This window comes from Mesoplodon mirus (assembly GCF_964341445.2).
Source record: "Mesoplodon mirus genome assembly, chromosome: 5".
Taxonomy (NCBI): domain Eukaryota; kingdom Metazoa; phylum Chordata; class Mammalia; order Artiodactyla; family Ziphiidae; genus Mesoplodon; species Mesoplodon mirus.
The window spans coordinates 120,066,663-120,086,420 of NC_138980.1; the positions used below are offsets into that span (position 1 = coordinate 120,066,663).

Genomic DNA, 19,758 nt, shown 5'->3' on the forward strand with positions numbered 1-19,758 from the left:
GGCCTTATGAAAGGAAGATGCTAGCATGAGGGAGAAATTCTGAAATTAACAGGTGGAAAAAAGGATGCTTTATATTGAATGATAAGTAATTGGAGCTTAAATATGAAAACCGTTAACTAGAGGAAATGATTATTGTACTGCATCAGGATTTTTTGGGACACACTTTAAGTGCTTTTAAAATAATATATAAGTATATATATTTTACATATATATAACTAAAATTTACCATTTAAAAAAATTTATTTATTTATTTATTTTTGGCTGTGTTGGGTCTTCGTTGCTGTGCTTTCTCTAGCTGTGGCGAGCTGGGGCTACTCTTCGTTGCGGGGTGTGGGCTTCTCCTTGTGGTGGCTTCTCTTGTTGTGGACCACGGGCTCTAGGCACGTGGGCTTCAGTAGTTGTGGCATGCAGGCTCAGTAGTTGTGGCTCTCGGGCTCTAGAGCGCAGGCTCAGTAGTTGTGGCATATGTAAAATTTACCATTTTAACACTTTTTAGGTGTATAATTCAGTGGTAGTAAGCACATTCACAATGTTGTGCAGTCATCACTACTATCCATTAGCAGAACTTTTTCATCATCTCAAAATAACCCATCAAAAAATAACTCCCTGTTCTTCTCTCCCCTCAGCCTCTGCCTCTATGAATCTGCCTCTTCTAGTTCCTCAGATAAGTGAAATCATACTCTATTTGTCCTCTAAGTGTTTTGTATGGAAGGCTTTTATATTAGCTAATTTTGCCTTCTTTTTGGAATTGAAGATGTTCTACTTACTTCATTTTGCTAAAAGCTTTGCAGAATTCTGTACAGTATGGGTGTTTCAGCTTGGGGTTTTTTTGCATATTATGTAATTTTTACAGAAGGAAATAATCTCCTGAATAGCAAAGTACTCTAACTTAAGAAGGATGGTGTAAGGAAGAAAAACAAAGTTAAAGTCTAAGAAGAGAAAAAAGGCTTCAAAAGAATACCAAATATTGAAAGATGTGTAGATACAGCATGGTATTTAAAAGGTATAAAAAAATGTGAAGTAGTAGATCTGTATCACATTTTCACATAAACATTAACCCAGCAATGGAATGAAATCACAAATAATTTACCACTACACGTGTGCATTTTTTAAAAGCCTGGAAGGCCATACACCTAAAGGACGATTTCCAGGTAGTGGAATTACAGGTGATTTAAATTTTTTTCCTTTTTGAGCTTTTCTATAGTTTTAAATTTTGCACAATGAACAAGCTTTACAGTATCATTAGAAAGACAAATGTTATTTTAAAAATCACAGTACATTTAAAACACTTTATACTCCACTGATACATTTAAAACACTTTATACTCTACTGTATCATTGTGTTAAGACAAGGTAAAATGATTGCAATTACCAAGATAAATAACCAGCTTTCTTCTACCAATATCAAAACACCTCATTAGCAGCAATGAAATTATTATAATAGATAATGAAAAAGGTTTCTTTATCTAGGGTAATTGTTTCTACTAACAGCTGCAATCAGATCACACTATGGTATTTAAAGTCAATTTATAACAGCTATTACAGTGAACTGCAAATATAACCAAGCAAAAGAACACTACAACAATCTTTCAGTGTCAATGGAAACATAGCTGAAAATCAAGGCAGCAATCCAGGAAAATGCCAAACTTGTACTGGCTCACATGAAACCATGTTCACTAGAACCACCTACAAAGCACATGCAGGCCACATAAGGACACAGGTGTTTTCCTATCAAAGGAAACCCACAGTGTGCTGACTGGGCAAATCATTCCCCAACACATCTACTTGTCTATTCAGTGGGATAGTCCCAAGAAATTCAAAGGAAAATATTTAACTATTTCTTAACTATTTTCTGTGAAACAACACAATTAAGGCCATCAAAGCAAGGATAAATCAGTCATGAGGGAAAAGACTAACCAGATTAATTAATAAGATCAATACAGGGAAACGCGACACAACCAGAGGAGGCATTCTTATAACTGAACTCACACTATGAGCTTGAGCAAATCACAATCTCTGCTTCTGTTTTTCCTTCTGTAAAATGTCACGTGTTGAAACTAAATAATAGCTCCTAAACCTGGATATGTTTCTGAGTCACTTGCAGAGGTTCTTTTTTTTTTTTTAATATTTTTTTCAGTTGAAGTATAGTTGATTTACAATGTCATATTAGTTTCAGGAGTACAGCACAGTGATTCAGTTATACATGTATGTGTGTGTGTGTGTGTGTGTGTATTCTTTTTCAGATTCTTTTCACTTACAGGTTATTACAAAATATTGCATAGAGTTCCCTGTACTATACGGTAGGTACCTATTGGTTATCTATTTTATAAACAGTAGTGTGTATATCTTAATCCCAACCTCCTCATTTACCTCCCCCCTTTCCCCTTTCGTAGCCATAAGTTTGCTTTCTATGTCTGTGGGGCTATTTCTGCTTGGTAAGTAAGTTCAATTGAACCTTTTTTTTTTTTTTTAAGATTCTACATATAAGGGATATCATATGATATTTTTCTTTCTCTGTCTGACTTACTTCACTTAGCACGATAATCTCTAGGTCCATCCATGTTGCTGTAAATGGCATTATTTCATTCTTTTCTATGGCTGAGTAATATTCCATTGTGTGTATACACACACACACACACACACACACACACACACACACACACCCCACATCCTCTTTATTCAGTCATCTGTCAAAGGACATTTAGGTTGCTTCCAGTCTTGGCTATTGTAAACAGTGCTGCAATGAACATTAGGGTGCATGTATCTTTTTGAATTACAGTTTTCTCCAGATATATGCCCAGGAGTGGGACTGCTGGATCATATGGCAACCCTATTTTTAGTTTTTTAAAGAACATCCAAACTGTTCTCCATAGTAGCTGTACCAATTTACATTCCCACCAACAGTGTAGGAGGGTTCCTTTTTCTCCACACCCTTTCTAGCATTTATTATTTGTAGACTTTTTGAAGATGGCCCTTCTGACTGGAGTGAGATGACACCTCACTGTAGTTTTGATATTCATTTCTCTAATAATTAGCAATGTTGAGCATTTTTTCATGTGCCTGTTGGCCATATGGATGTCTTCCTTGGAGAAATTTCTACAGATTCAATGCAATCCCTATCAAATTACCAAGGGCATTTTTCACAAAACTAGAACAAAAATTTAAAAATTTGTATGGAAACACAAAAGACCCCGAATAGCCAAAACAATCTTGAGAAAGAAAAATGCAGCTGAAAGAATCAGGCTCCCTGACCTCAGACTATACTGCAAAGCTATAGAGATCAAAACAGTGTGGTACTGGCACAAAAACACACACACAAATCAGTGGAACAGGACAGAAAGCCCAGAAGTAAACCCATGTACCTATGGTCAATTAATCTACAACAAAGGAGGTAAGAATATACAATGGAGAAAAGACAGTCTCTTCAGTAAGTGGTGCTCCAAAAACTGGACAGTTACATTTAAAAGAATGAAATTAGAACATTCTCTAACACCATACACAAAAACAAACTCAAAATGGATTAAAGACATAAATGTAGGACCAGATACTATAAAACTCCTAGAGGAAAATATAGACAAAAAGCTCTTTGATGTATATTATAGCAATATTTTTTTGTATCTGTCTCCTAGAGTAATTTTTTTATATCTGTCTCCTAGAGTAATAAAAACAAAAATAAACAAATGAGACCTAATTAACCTTAAAAGATTTTGCACACCAAAGGAAACTGTAAACAAAATGAAAAGACAACCTACAGAATGGGAGAAAATATTTGCAAATGATGCAACTGACAAGGGATTAATTTCCAAAATATAAAAACAGCAAACAGCCCAATCAAAAATGGGAAGACCTAAGCACGAGTTCTTAATTACAAAGTCCAGGAGTCTCCTTCATCATACCGATAACAACTGTATCTCCAGGGAATCTACATTCCAGGGACATGCCTGGAATCTGCACTTAAAACTAACGAAACCAAACCCTCAGGTGACTTTGAAGCATTAAATTCATACGACCACTTCCCATCAAAAAGATGAAGTGAGATATCTCCTGTTTGGCAGACACAGCTACAGGAGCTAAATAAACCAGAGAGGCACTCATAAGGCAACATTTCTGTTGCCAATAAAATTCTCAGCAGCCCACTCATTTCATAAAATATAATGTGGTTTTTAGTGCTGGTATTTACTACCAACTAGAAGACATGTACTCAGTCAAGATATTTTCCTTCTGTCCAAGAAGTATACATATATTTTAATAGAGTACAAATACTCCACAGTAGGTACTCAATCAGTATGTGCTGAATTAAACTAAATTCGGCAAACAAACCAGTTATCAGCCACACAGCCAAAAGCAAACATTTAAGATAATTAAATTTAAGCATTTGAAGACCTATTACCTTCCAATTCTCTCTCAAAATAAACACAATGGTGCGATTCTGGGTACAAAGCATTACTGAGCCCAAAAAGTTGAATGAGGTTTAAGTTTGCACTTATCAGGATAATAAGAAACAGATCTTAATTCAGTGATGCACTCAAAGATGTTAATAGTCCTTGGAAATATGTGTCTAGAAATATAATATTTCACCAATGAGTACATATATCACCAATTAGGGCCAAATGTATATGTTTGCCAAAATTCTACTTTTAAAAAATCCTTCTTATTCAGAGAAAGGTTCATGAGATTACAACATCCAGGAAAAGACTCCCAAAGCCTTCTATTTATATCTTTTCATGCATTTATTTATTCTTCTTATGGCACAGCACACACCACATAGTAGGCACTCAATGAATATTTATGGAAAACATAAATTTAAACCTAGTGTTGTAAATGTCCAATTAATAATGCAAAAATAACCAATTTAAAGATAAAGTTTGGGAATTCCCTGGCAGTCCAGTGGTTAGGACTCCATGCTTCCACTGCACGGGGCATGGATTCGATCCCTGGTGGGGGAACTAAGATCCCGCATGCCACGCGGCATGAACAAAAAAAAAAAGACAAAGTTTGGAGCCAAATTTTATGCACACATCTGCTAGATTTTAATATTTTTTCCATTGAGCGCAAAAAAGGATCTGAAGTGATTTAGAATAACAAAATATTTATAACAGAAGTTACAATGAATATGAAAGTAAGATTACAAGCCATAGAGTAGATGCTCAAATTTGAGACAGCAAGTTTAGCATGAGCTTTTAAAATGCTAATTTTAGGGTCTCACGCTGAAGATTCCAATATAATAGGTCTGTGACAGGCCTTAGAAAGCAGCATTTTTAACAAGCATCTCTGATTCTGATGCAGCTGTTCTAAGAATCATGCTAGAGAAATACTCATGGAGAAATACTCCCATATAAGAAGAGATGGGGAAAACTAAACCAAATTTGTTTCTACACTTGTGCCTTAAATTCAGCTCTTAACCTCTTGGCAGTCAAGACAAAAAGGAATTAAAGGGGAAGCAGCCATTGGCTGAAAACATGAGGCCTGGCAGTTTGTCAGGGAAGGCCAATAAATTGCTTCAAATCTCTTTATAAACAGACACAGCACGCACATGGAGAGAAAAAAAATTCCTTAGCATTAATAAAATGTGATTTATCAGATGGTACTTCATGTAAAAGATATTAATAGAAATGAAAATGCCCTTATGACCAATTTTTGAGACTATATAGAAACATCACCAAATGGGTATTTCTTGTTCTAATTAATTTAAATCGTAGGGACAAATTTTTACACACTGCTGGTGGGATTCTAAACTGGTCCATGTTCCTTGAAGAACAAGAAAGATGCACATCCCTTACACTCTACAGTCCCACTCCTAGGTAAAGCCCAGAATCAGAAAACTCACACGTGTACTAGATGTAAGACAGGTATCAGAACTGCTGATATTTGCAACAAATTTGAATCATATTAGATATTAATCAAGAAAAATGGATAAACTATGGTACATGCATACAATGGACTATCTTAATTAGAGAAAAATGAGTCAACTAGAATTATATGCATCCATATGGATGAAGTTCATAAATATAACGTTGACGGGGAAAAAGCCACTTGCAGAAGAATGACGTTTAAAAGCATACCAAACATAAAGTTTAAAAGCATACCAAATAATTCCATATATTATTTCAAAACATACCTATGTAGTGAAAATATAGAGAAACTCATGAGATAAAAACCAGAGTCAAAAAGGGTTACTCTGGATGGGGTGGAGGGGAACAGGACCAGGGAGGGTTATGGGTTCAGTTGGATTGGCAATGCTTTATTTCTTTAGTAGGTAGGAAGCTACATGGGGGATTGTAATATGTCTGAATAATTTCATAATAAACAAATGAAAAATATGAGGTTATAATATTAAACCGTATCCTAGTAAAAATTTAAAATCCTAGGGATATAACTGAATGTGGTCCACATAGACTCCTTTCCAATGGTAATAGGAAGAGAAGGCGAGGACAGGGGGAATGTACAGGGAACAGGGTCCTTCTACTAGAGCAGTGCATCCCAGATGGAGGTCTCAGAGGTTAAAGACTTCAGGGAATCTCTGCATAGCAGACACACCACAGCCAATAAAAGTGTGAGACTAATCTGTAAGAACTGACAGGGAAATTCAGTTTCCCCCAGGTTAGGAAATAAAAGCAAGCTATATAATAATAATGCTTAGTATAAGACCATTTAAGAGAGAGGACTTATGTATACCTCTAAACTTGTGGAAAGTTACATGAAAAACCATAAATAGACGCTGATCTGTAGAGAAGTAAACATTTCACTTAATACCCTACTACACTGTAAATAGTTTTTCATAATAAGCTTCTCTTACTTTTAGAATTAAATAACTGAGCTCTCCAGCAAGGGCTTGGGGAAATGCTTCTCAGCCTTGCCCACATTTCAAAACCACCTGGACACATGTAAAATTCAAATTCCCAGACCCTGCCCCAGGCCAACTTAGAACCTCTGAGGGCAGGGTCCAGGTTTCAACATTCTTTAAAAGCTCCATGTACATTAAGGGTTAAAAAAAATCAAAGATGTTAAATGTGCAAAGGCCAATGTTTCTGTTATGAAAATTAAAGACATTTGCATACTGATCTGACAGAAAGCCATCAATTCCTAAAGGAGGAAGAACTAGGGCTACTTAGAGGCTGGGTTAAAACTTCGGAAAAATAGGGTCTGATATGCTGTTGGGAAGGTTTAAAGCTTAGAACCCCAGATTTCAGAGAAGTCTGTCCTGGAAAAAAGTATTCCCAGACAATGACCATATATGCATTTCATTAGACGCCTATGAAACATCTCATTTTGACTGATATAACCCTTAACATTTTTGGGGCAGGGGAGTACTCTTGTTACCTGTTTATTTCAGAATTCTGAAAATATTCATAAGTCAAACTAAAGAAAAGTCACCATAATCCCATATCTCTTACGATATTTTGGAATGCAGCCTTCTATCTAGATGGTTTTCTCTGCATATATTTACATATATAATTTATCATACAAAAGTGGAATCACACTGAATGCCAAGCTTCATAACCAGCTCTTTTTCTTGTAATAAGAATATTCTTTCATGTAATACTAACTCTGATTTGGCCCATCAGGACCAGGTAACTATAAAATGTATCCCCAGGTAGATGAATAAACTAATGTGTTTGCAGGAGTTAACTCAGAACGAATACTACTATACTGAAACAATGAATTCGGTGTTGGCAAGGTTTAGAGTGCGGAATATTTGGTTAACTTCTTTCAAGGATGACAGCTAAGACCAGCAATTCGTAGTGATTTCACACCCTTTAAAAATTATTCTCAAAACCTGGTATTATCAAACTTTTTGTTTTATAGATGTGAGACCTGAGGCTAAGTTTAGAAAAGGAGTACTATACTAAAATATATATGAAGACAGACTTTTAAATCCAAAATACTAATGACACAGATTCTAGAAGAAGGAACAAAACTCAAATTTACTGAGTACCTATTACATACCAGGCACGTCATGTACTTAATTCCCACAATAATCTGTGATTAAGCAGTATTATCTCCATTTTATAGATGAAAACACCGAGACACTGAGAAGTCAAGTAATTTGCCAAAGGTCAGATAGCTGTTAAGTAGCAAAAGTGGGATTTGTACCCAACTATAACGCTTTTTTTTTTTTTTTTAAATTCCATGACACCATACTTCTTTGAAGGCTCTAGCTGAATGAAGTAACTAGCACACAGTCAGGAAATTGGTGAACTTGTATTGAGACCTGAGCTTTCTGGCTCTAAAGCTTCCATCCTTTCCCACATATAACCTATCTACTCACATTTTAGGGGCACTTATTATTAGCAAGAGATAAAAGAGAATCCTACTGACCCATCCAGAACTGGGCGAAGTCTGGGATTTTACACTATTTATATCAAGTTAAGCCAATATGGTTTCACAGATGCTAGCAAAAGACATGCAAACCCTGAATCAGAAACAAAGGACTTTTACCCATATTGGTTTGCATCAGCTGTCAAGTCCCGTAAGGGCAAGGCAAAGGGCTCACCATGGATGCTGTGCATGCAGTGGGTTGTATTACAAGGCAGAAAACTGAACTTGAGGATTCACTACTTGTACAACAAAAAGAAGCAAGCTTCCTCTTTGTGGGGAGATGTTATTACCTCTTCCCTCAAGATTGCTTGCTGCAAGCCCAACCCTGACAAATGCCCAGGTAGGGAGCAATCAGGGGCTTTCTTGGTGTACTCAGTAGGGACATGCAGGGACACTCAGGGCCCATGGCAGACTGCTTTTATAAACATGACCTTAAGGTCCATGAAACAACAGCTACTTAAATGGTAAAGCATAAGAGAATGTCCCATATTTCAGTGTTTATATCTTTATAATCTATTTACTTCTTTAACTGACTGAAATGATTCTTTGCTAATTAATGTTTTAAAGTTGTGATCAATCTTGCAGTATAGGGACTTCCCTGGTGGTCCAGTGGGTAAGACTGCGCTCCCAATGCAGGGGGCCCAGGTTCGATCCCTGGTCGGGGAACTAGATCCCGTATGCATGCCGCAACTAAGAAGTCCACATGCCTCAACTAAAAAGATCCTGCATGCCGCAACAAAGATCCCGTGTGCTGCAGCTAAGACCCAGTGCAGCCCTACCCCCTCTAAAAAATCCTGAAGTATAAAAGATCAATATCTCTCTGTGTTTCAGAGAGATCTAGATATCCAAATAGATTAAGGTTTGATTTGTTTGCCCAGACTTCATAGCTTGTGTTACAAACTTTGGCCAAATGTCTGGTCGTCTCTCTTTTCATGACATTAGCAGCCATTTCTAATTATTGCCTAGATCTATAACTACATTAGGGATTGCAAAAAGAGAGAGGGGGTGATATTCTAATACTATTATTCCTTCTCTGTTAGCTGGAACACTTCCATAAAGAGAAAATTCTTCTCATCATATTTCTGGAAAGGCATGGTAGCTGCATGGTTCTTCCCCTTTATTTTTCAATTTTCATTCTCCAAAGTGACTACTGATTTTTTGTTTTAAGTATCATGAATTCATTCTAATATCCTCTAAGGTGATTGATGCATTTTTTTAGAATCATAAATTCATGGACATAACATATTCCACTGGATATCCCTCTTAAACATGTTCAAGTCTACCACTCAAAAATAAAACAAATCCTTTACTGGATCTCTCACCCCCTCTTCCCAGCCAATCTGCTCCAGGGTCACCTACTAACTCTATATCCTAACTTCTCACTTACTCTCTAACCCTCTTTAACTGGAGTGAGGCCCCACCACTCCACCATAACAGCTCTTGCAAAGGTCACTAGTCATATCCATTTTGCTAAAACCAAGGTGGACTTTTCAGGCTTCGTCTCATTCAGCCTTTCAGTGCTGTGGACCATTTCCTTCCTCCTTGAAGCATGTTTCCCCGTGCTCCCATGACACTGGGATGTCCTGGTTTTCCCCTACCTCTCTGGGTACTCCTTCTCCGTTGGTTTTTCAAGCTTAAGCTTATCTTCTTACTCAGCCATGACATGTTGGCAGTTCTAAGGCTCAGCCTTGGAACATTATCTTCTTCACTATACTTACTCTCTGCCAACATGATCTCATCCACACCCAGGATCTCACTTCCCACTTATACAAAGATGTCTCACAACAAATCTATATTGTTACCTTTCATCTCTCCCTCTGAACTCAAACTTTATATCCAACTGACTACATGACAGCTTCCCTATGGTCTCAGAGTATTGCTACCTACTACATAAAAACACCAAGTCAATATTCAGCCATAAAAAAGAACAAAATAATGCCATTTGCAGCAACATAGATGGACCTAGAGATTAGCATACTAAGTGAAATAAGTCAGACAAAGACAAGTATATGATATCACTCATATGTGGAATCTAATTTTAAAAAATGATACAAATAACTTATTTACAAAACAGAAACAGACTCACAGATTTCAAAAACAAATTTATGGTTAACAAAGGGGAAATGAGTGGGGGAGGGATAAATTAGGAGCTTGTGATTAACATATACACACTACTACATATAAAACAGATAAACAAGGACCTACTGTATAGGTCCTATTGAATATTCTGTAATAACCTACATGGGTAAAGAATCTGAAAAAGAGTGAATATATGTATAACTGAATCACTTTGCTGTACACCTGAAACTGACACAACATTGTAAATTAAAAAACCAAAAATAAAGTCAGGATCCATGGAAAAAAAAATCACTCTCTTGCAGTAAATGCCGGCATTCTCCACCCAGATGCACAAACCACTGTCATCGCTGAAAACTCCATTTATCTCAGCCTCATATCCCATCTATCACCAAATCCTGTTGATTTATTTCCTGTTATTTATTACCTTTCAAATATGACTCCTTTCCATTTAAACTAACACTACAACCCAGTCCAAACTACTAATACCTCTCAGCAAGGCCACTGCAAGGGCCTACTGATAAGACTGCATTGATCAACTGTGTCCTTCCTCCAAACATTCTCTGCATTTCAGCCAATGTAGATGTGATCATACCAAGCCCTGTTTAAGACCCTTCAATGGTTTCCCATGGCTCTTACACAAACACCTAACACGGTCTACACTTTGTGTAACTTGCCCTTACCTATTGTCTTCAGCTTCATGGAGAATCTTGCTCCCCTAGAGGGCCACCCTTCAGCTGGTGTCTCACTATGTTTTTTTTTTTTAATGTGAAAGAACATTTGCACATGCTGTTTTCTTGGTCTGAAATGCTCTTCTTTCCTTTGATTAGTTAACGCCTCCTTCAGATTACACATCACTTGCTAAAGGAAGCCTTCTCCTGACGTTCCTGACCAGATCAGGTCCCAGCACCACAGGCTGCCACAGCCTCACATACCTAGCCTTTGTAGACTTGTCACAGCTGCAATTTTACATTTCTTTATACAATTTTTTGGTTTATGCTGATCTTCTCCATCAGGTAAACTTCATGGGAACAGAAACTATGATTGCTTTGTATTCTGAGTGCTTGTCATATGTTAGATGCCAAGTTAGTATATGTTGGATGAATGAACAAATGAAAATGAATGGATAAAGATCCAAATTTGTTGAATTAATGCACTTTGTCCTTTTCCAGAAGGCTTATATTTGCTCTCACCGAATATACTTTATATAAATATTTTATATACATAGAACAGGTTCTATACATTGGTAAGAATTTTATTATACTAATATTATAAATATGTTATCATCACAAAGGTTAGTTATTATCACTGAATTCATTCCTTGTGGCAGAAACTATTTTCTGATTACCTCTAAATCCATTCCTGAACACCTGTGCCTTGCCTAACTCCGTTATAAAAGCCGGATAAAATCAAATTCATACTTTGTTTTGCTTGTAATTATGGCCATGAGACACAGCGCTGGTTAGCGAAATGTAAGTGAAAGTTTTCTGGGAGGCTTCTGAAAAGGTACTGATTTCCTGAAAAAAAAGAGAAGCTTTTGCATTCCTTTTCCCTTTTTCCTCATATGAATATCAATGTGATGTCTGGAGTCACAGCAACTATCTTGCAACTATGAGGAGAAGACAACAAAACTGCAGAAACATCAGAAGTGGTCACCTACTTCAAGCTTCCTTGTTAAATGAGAAAAGGAAACCCTTATTTTCTTTTCTATTACTTGTATCTAAAAACATTCCTGATATTCTGCTAACAAGATTCTCTTCCAGACAAATTACCTTACATTGCCCAAGATATTTTTTCTCTTTCTTTTTATTTTTCTCTTCTTTTTATCTTTTTTCTATTGATGAAATTTCTCTGTCACTCCTCCTAATAACGTAACCAAAATAAAATACATAGTATTTTTTCTTAGGAAATAGAAAATTAATTATAATGTTAAAAACTAAAGAAATATTTTTTAAATTTATTACATTGAGTTCATTTACAAATATATGGAGATCAAAATAACATCTGTTTGGTGATATGGCATCAAATATTGGGTTGGCTTCAATCCAAAAATGGGCAGAAGACTTAAATAGGCATTTCTCCAAAGAAGATATACAGACTGCCAACAAACACATGAAAGAATGCTCAACATCATTAATCATTAGAGAACTGCAAATCAAAACTACAATGAGATATCATCTCACACCAGTCAGAATGGCCATCATCAAAAAATCTACAAACAATAAATGCTGGAGAGGGTGTGGAGAAAAGGGAACCCTCTTGCACTGTTGGTGGGAATGTAAATTGATACAGCCACTATGGAGAACATTATGGAGGTTCCTTAAAAAACTAAAAATAGAACTACCATATGACCCAGCAATCCCACTACTAGGCATATACCCTGAGAAAACCATAATTCAAAAAGAGACATGTACCAAAATGTTCATTGCAGCTCTATTCACAATAGCCCGGAGATGGAAACCACCTAAGTGTCCATCATCGGATGAATGGATAAAGAAGATGTGGCACATATATACAATGGAATATTACTCAGCCATAAAAAGAAACGAAACTGAGCTATTTGTAATGAGGTGCATAGACCTAGAGTCTGTCATGCAGAGTGAAGTAAGTCAGAAAGAGAAAGACAAATACCGTATGCTAACACATATATATGGAATTTAAGAAAAAAAATGTCATGAAGTACCTTGAGGTAAAACAGGAATAAAGACACAGACCTACTTGAGAATGGACTTGAGGATATGGGGAGGGGGAAGGGTAAGCTGTGACAAAGCAAGAGAGAGGCATGGACATATATACAGTACCAAACGTAAGGTAGATAGATAGTGGGAAGCGGCCGCATAGCACAGGGAGATCAGCTCGGTGCTTGGTGACCGCCTGGAGGGGTGGGATAGGGAGGGTGGGAGGGAGGGAGACGCAAGAGGGAAGGGATGTGGGAACAGATGTATATGTATGACTGATTCACTTTGTTATAAAGCAGAAACTAATAAAAAAAAATTCAAAAAAAATATTGGGTTGGCCAAAAAGTGTCTTCGGTTTTTAAGTCAAAAGAAAAGACATATTTTTCATTTTCACCAAGAACTTTATTGAACAACATATTTACTGTTTTGTTCCACTACCTTCTGCCATTTTTCAGGCAACTTCATAATTCCATCTTCCCAAAACTTTTTATCTTTTTGAGCAAAGAACTGTTTACAGTCTTCCAGGGAATTGAAATTTTTTCCTTTAAAAGAATTTTGTAAAGACCGAAATAAATGTAAATCTGAAGGTGCAATGTCTCATGAATACGGTGGATGAATTAGAACTTCCCGGCCAAGCTGTAACAGTTTTTGCCTGGTAATCAAAGAAACATGTGGTCTTGCGTTATCCTGATGGAAGACAATGCATTTTGTGTTGACTAATTATGGACACTTTTCATAGAGTGCTGCTTTCAGTTGGTCTAAATGGGAGCAGTACTTGTTGGAGTTAATCGTTTGGTTTTCCAGAAGGAGCTCATAATAGAGGACTCCCTTCCAATCCCACGATGCACACAATACATCACCTTCTTTGGATGAAGACCAGCCTTTGGTGTGGTCGGTGGTGGTTCATTTCACTTGCCCCACAACCTCTTGCATGCCACATGATTGTACAATATCCACTTTTCATCGCCTGTCACAACTTGTTTTAAAAACAGAACATTTTCATTACGTTTCAGTAGAGAATCGGACGTGGAAATACAGTCAAGAAGGTTTTTTTCACTTAACTTACGTGGAACCCAAACATCAAAGCGATTAACATAACCAAGCTGGTGTAAATGATTTTCAATGCTTGATTTGGATATTTTGAGTATGTCGGATATCTCCTGCGCGGTATAATGTTGATTGCTCTCACTGAATGTCTCGATTTGATCACTATCAACTTCTACTGGTCTACCTGACCGTGGAGCATTGTCCAGCAAGAAATCCCCAGCACAAAACTTCACAAACCACTTCTGACACATTTGATCAGTCACAGCACCTTCTCCATACATGCAAAAATCTTTTTTTGTGTGTTTCAGTTGCCTTTTTACCTTCTTTGAAATAATAAAGCATAATACGCTGAAAATGTTGCTTTCTTCTTCCATCTTCAATATTAAAATGGCTACACAAAAATTCACCAGTTTTGATGTTTTTTTTTAAAAATGCACGCTGATATGACAGCTGTCACAATACAGTCTAACAAAATTGTTTCAAATGAAGTTAAAGACAGCTAAGAACTACTAGAGCCATCTTACGGTAAAAAAGGAACAAACCTTTTAACCAACACAACAGAATTTAGGTTGCTTTGCTTTGTTCATTCTCTGATTAAAACCCAAGCCTTAAAGTGTTTTAACGTCTACTCAACTACATGAACCTTAGCATGTGATATATTCTGATGTGTTCAAGGGTCAAATATTAAATAAGCAGGAAGATAAATCAGACACTCTACACATATACTTTGACTATATACTATAGACTATATTTAGTTTTTTCTAAAAATGTAAGTGTAAGAAGTATAAATAATATTTTAAGAACTGATAAATCTGAGTAAATAGATTAAACTATGAATCCTAATTGGTGAGACCATGATATTTCACCTATATTCCTAATATGGCATGCAATTTAGGTTTATAGGTTGAGGGTAAGTCTTAGCCAGTTGCATGTTATGTCCTTAGAGCAAAAAAGAAAATGAATTAAATTATCTTGGGCCAGTGCCTTTTCCAGTCTGTTGTCAGTTCCCGACCTATAAAATAAGGAGGGTAGACTAGGTTGCAGACTGCTTTATAGAGCCTAGAAGCCAAGTCTCCAAGCCTTCTACCTCTTTTTTTTTGAAATTAAGAAAAATTTTATTTTATATTGCAGTATAGTTGATTTACAATGTTGTGTTAGTTTTAGGTATATAGCAAAGTGATTTAGTTATTATACATATACATATCTATTCTTTTTCAGATTCTTTTCCCATATAGGTTATTAGAGCATTGAGTAGAGTTCCCTGTGCTGTACAGTAGGTCCTTATTGTTTATCTATTTTATATATAGTAATGTGTATATGTTATTCCCAACCTCCTAATTTATCCCTCCCTCCACCTTCCCCCTTTGATAACCATAAGTTTGTTTTCTAAGTCTGTGAGTCTGTTTCTGTTTTGTAAATAAGTTCATTTGTATCACTGTTTAGATTCCACATATAAGTGATATATTTGTCTTTGTCTGACTTACTTCACTTAATATGATAATTTCTAGGTCCATCCATGTTGCTGCAAATGGCATTATTTCATTCTGTTTTATGGCTGAGTAATATTCCATTGTATATATGTACCACACCTTCTTTATCCATTCATCTGTCGATGGACATTTAGGTTCAAGTCTTCTACCTCTGATTAAGGCAGAGCAGATCTGCTTTTATCTGTTTAATTTTCAACTTCTACAAATAATTTCCTTTAAGAAAGAACTCGGTAACTAAAAACAAGTTGAAAATGACCAGACAAAATGATCTCCTTGGTCTCTTCTGATATTAATTTCATGAAGAAATGATTTCTTTAAGTTCCTAAATTCTAAATAGCAAGATCCTATATAGCAAATCTGTTCACCTAACTATGTACGTAAGAAGAAAATTCATGTGACGATGTGGGCTTGATTTATTGTCAGAAATATATTCAAATAGAACTAATGTTTTTACCTTGTGAAAATGCCATCCACAATTCCAATTGTTGCTTCCTTTGCCGGAACATAGGAGCCAATCTGAGCCATGATAGTAATCAATGCAACTTGCTTTATGTAGGAGCTCTTCCCACCCATGTTTGGTCCAGTAATTATCATTACTCTCTCTGAGTCCCCCTAGAAAATTAAAAAGCAATTTCACTTATTGTACTAGAGAGGCTTCTATGTAATAGCTACAATTTATTCCATAAATGAGAATGCATTAGGCAAAAGATTAAGGTGTGATGTTTAAATATGTCACCCATTAAGTATCACAAAGGGAAAGAGGACCGCTTTGTCTTCAACTTGAACTGTGCTATTACAGAACAGTGAAGTCTTAGCAGCACACATGGTTGTTTCTGGACTTAAAAAAGGAAATAACAAGAAGCAACCTAAACGAGATAAATACTATGGCTTTCTCTTTAAATAATCATTAATCTGCCTATGTCTGTTTTCTATATTACTTACATTTAAAATTTATCAATTTCCATTTGTCCATACTAAAATTATAGGTATTACACATCTAATTGCAGAAAGCCCTAATCTGGGTTGGTAGCAAATGAATATTTTCAGTTAAAGAGGGATAACTGCTAAAGGGATGAATACCAAATTCTAGATATTGGTTTTATCAGGATTTAATTACTCACTGGTATTTCACCAGAATAAGTGAAAATGGGAGAAAAGCTGCAACACTTGCAATGATTTAATTTCTAGAACTTACCTGTATTAACTAATTCTAGTACTTGCCATGTATAGACTCATCCTAAGAGAAACTGTCCAGCTGCAGCCCTCTGCAGAGGAGTTAGCCTAAGGCATCCATGTGCTATGCTATGTGGGCCCACCACTCTTGGCAATACCTGCCTGGTCAAGAGTAACCAATCGGTAACTGACCAACAGCCTAAGAGGTGGCTTCACATACAGGTCTTCTGAAACTAATCAACTAATCTCTTGGGAGCTGAAATCAAGAACCATGGAGAGGTTCAGTAAACTGGAGGAGAGGTTGAAAAGAAACACAAAATGAGGCTACAAGACACTGGGGACCATGAGTAAGAAGTTATGAGTAACCAAAAGGTAGGGCAGGGAAAGAAAAAATACAGAAGAGCCAAGAGGAATTAAGAAACTTCATGCAAATAATGGGGGCATTAGAGTAAAGCATTAGAAAGTCTTACTATTAAAGGTATTAAAAACTAAACCTGTTCCCGTCTCTAAAGATGTCCCATATCCTTATTAACCATACATTTCCAGTCTCCCTAAAGCCAAGGTATACTAGAGATCTTGCTCTTCCTGTGTGATTCCTTTCTCTTAGGATTACATATGGCTTTATAATGAGCCTCATGAATCTCCATTACTTGAAGGAACTTGAGTTAATCTGTGTTTCTTGGAACAGAAAGAGCCTAGCACAGTAAGAGCAAAGGAAACAAACCTGGTACAAGTAGAATGATAAAACTTATGATGAAAAATTTTAAAATTCTCCTACAGATGTTAAAAAATAATAAGCCTATTATAAACAAATGAACATTTGGCATATGAAATGTTTTGAAAATTCAAATTAAATGAACAGATTTCTTTTTTAAAATTGACAGAAATTACACAAGAAATAGAAAATCTGAATAAGCCTGTACCTATTAAAGAATTAAATCTGTAATTAAAAGCCCTTCCAAAAGAAAAACCCCAAACCCAGATAACTTCCCCACTGAATTCTTGCAAACATGTAAGAAAGAAATAGCACCAATCTTACAAAAACTCTTCTAGAGAAGAGAACAAGAGGGAACTCTTCCCAAATCATTTCAGAAAGCCAACATAATCTTGACATCAAAACCTGACAAGAGCATTACAAGAAAAAAAAAATACAGGTCAGTTTCATCCATAAATATATAATATATGCAAGACTCCTTAATAAAATATTAATAAGACAAACCAAGGATATACAAACCATTTAGAATTTTTGAGGAATATAAGGTTGGTTTAATATTCAAAAGCCAATCAATGTAATTCACCACATTAACAGAATAAAGAAATCATATGATGCTCTCCAATGACACACAGAAAGCATTTGATAAAATTCAATATCCATTCATTTAAAAAATTGCAGGAAAAGGAAATAAAAGCTATAAGAATTGGAAAGAAAATGATGAAATGATGAAACTGTCATTATTCCTACATAAAGGAATAATGACATACAGGAAAAACTGTTTCCAGAAAAATCTAAAGTAATCTATGAAAATTATTAGAATTGACAAATGAATTGAGCAAGAGCTCTGGGCATAAATTCAGTATTCAAATGCCAACTTTATTTCTACATTTTAGCAACAAGTAATTACAAATTTAAAAAATTTAATGATATAATTTATAATAGTATCAAAAGAAATCAAATACCTAGGAATAAACCTAACAAAATGACCAAGACTTCTAAAGAGAAAACTACAAAACATTACTGAAAGAAATTAAAGGCCTAAGTAAATTAAAGAAAGCGCCATGCTCACAGAATAGAAGGCTCAATATTGTAATGCTACAATAATTAAACTAGTGTGATTCCGGCACAGACACAAATAGACCAGTGGAACAGAATACAGTCCAGAACAGACTGACATGTATACAGTTTCCTGACTTACAGCAAAAGTGACACTGTAGCACAGTGGACAAAGGATGTTCCTTTTAATAACTGGTGCTGAGTCAAAAAGATATCCATATAGAAAAATTTTAAATCTTGATTTCTTAAGTTACATCATAAAAAGCAATTCCAGGTGGATTATAGATTTGAAAGACAGGGAAAAACTATAAGGTTATTAGACAATAACATATGACCTTGAGGTAGACGAAGATTTCGTAAGCTGATCATGAATCACAATTAACTGTAAAGAAAAACGTTGAAAATTAGAGTACATTAAAATTAAGAACTTTTATTCATTAAAAGATGTCATTAAGAGAATGAAAAATTATGGAATAGAAGATATATGTACTAAGTATTTCCCAAAGACTTGAATACAGTGTAAATAATGAACTCCCACAAATCAAAAGAAAGACAACCTCAAGAAATATGGCTGAAAAAATTTTTTTTAATGACAAGAGAGGGACTTCCCTGGTGGCCCAATGGTAAAGAATCCATCCTGCAATGCAGAGGACACGGGTTCAATCCATGATTGGGGAACTAAGATCCCACATGCCATGGGGCAACTAAGCTCACGCGCCACAACTGCTGAGCTTGTTGAGCGCCTCAACTAGAGAGCCCTGCATGCCACAAACTACAGAGCCAACATGCCCTGGAGCCCATGTGCCACAACTACAGAGAGAAAACCTGTAAGCCACAGCTAGACAGAAGCCCATGTGCTGCAGTGCAAGATCCCTCAGGCCACAACAAAGACCTTGCAGTGCCACAACTAAAGACCCGATGCAGCCTAAATGAATGAATGAATAAATAAATGAATAATGAATGAATGAATGACAAGAGAAAAAAACACAAATGGCCAGTAAGATGACATTCTACTTCAAATCATTAAGAAAATATAAACCAAATCAGAGAGACCACATCACTTCACTAAATGGCTAAAGTTAAAACCAAAAACTGTCAGTATTAAGCTTTGGCAAAGATGCAAAACAACTAGAATTTTCATATACTACTACTGGGGAAGTAAATTGTACACTATTTTGGAAAACTGTTTGGCAGAATTTATTAAA

The 19,758-nt window shown here is 35.9% G+C and overlaps 1 protein-coding gene across 1 annotated transcript in view; it reads right to left on the reverse strand.

Annotated features, from left to right (window-relative positions):
• Nucleotides 1-19,758, reverse strand: part of MSH3 (mutS homolog 3) — a gene marked incomplete at its 5' end in the record, with an annotated part of 184,343 nt that overhangs the window by 16,726 nt on the left and 147,859 nt on the right. The window contains 1 exon segment of the mRNA XM_082624087.1: nucleotides 16,064-16,221. Within this exon segment, the coding sequence (XP_082480213.1) occupies nucleotides 16,064-16,221 (158 nt within the window).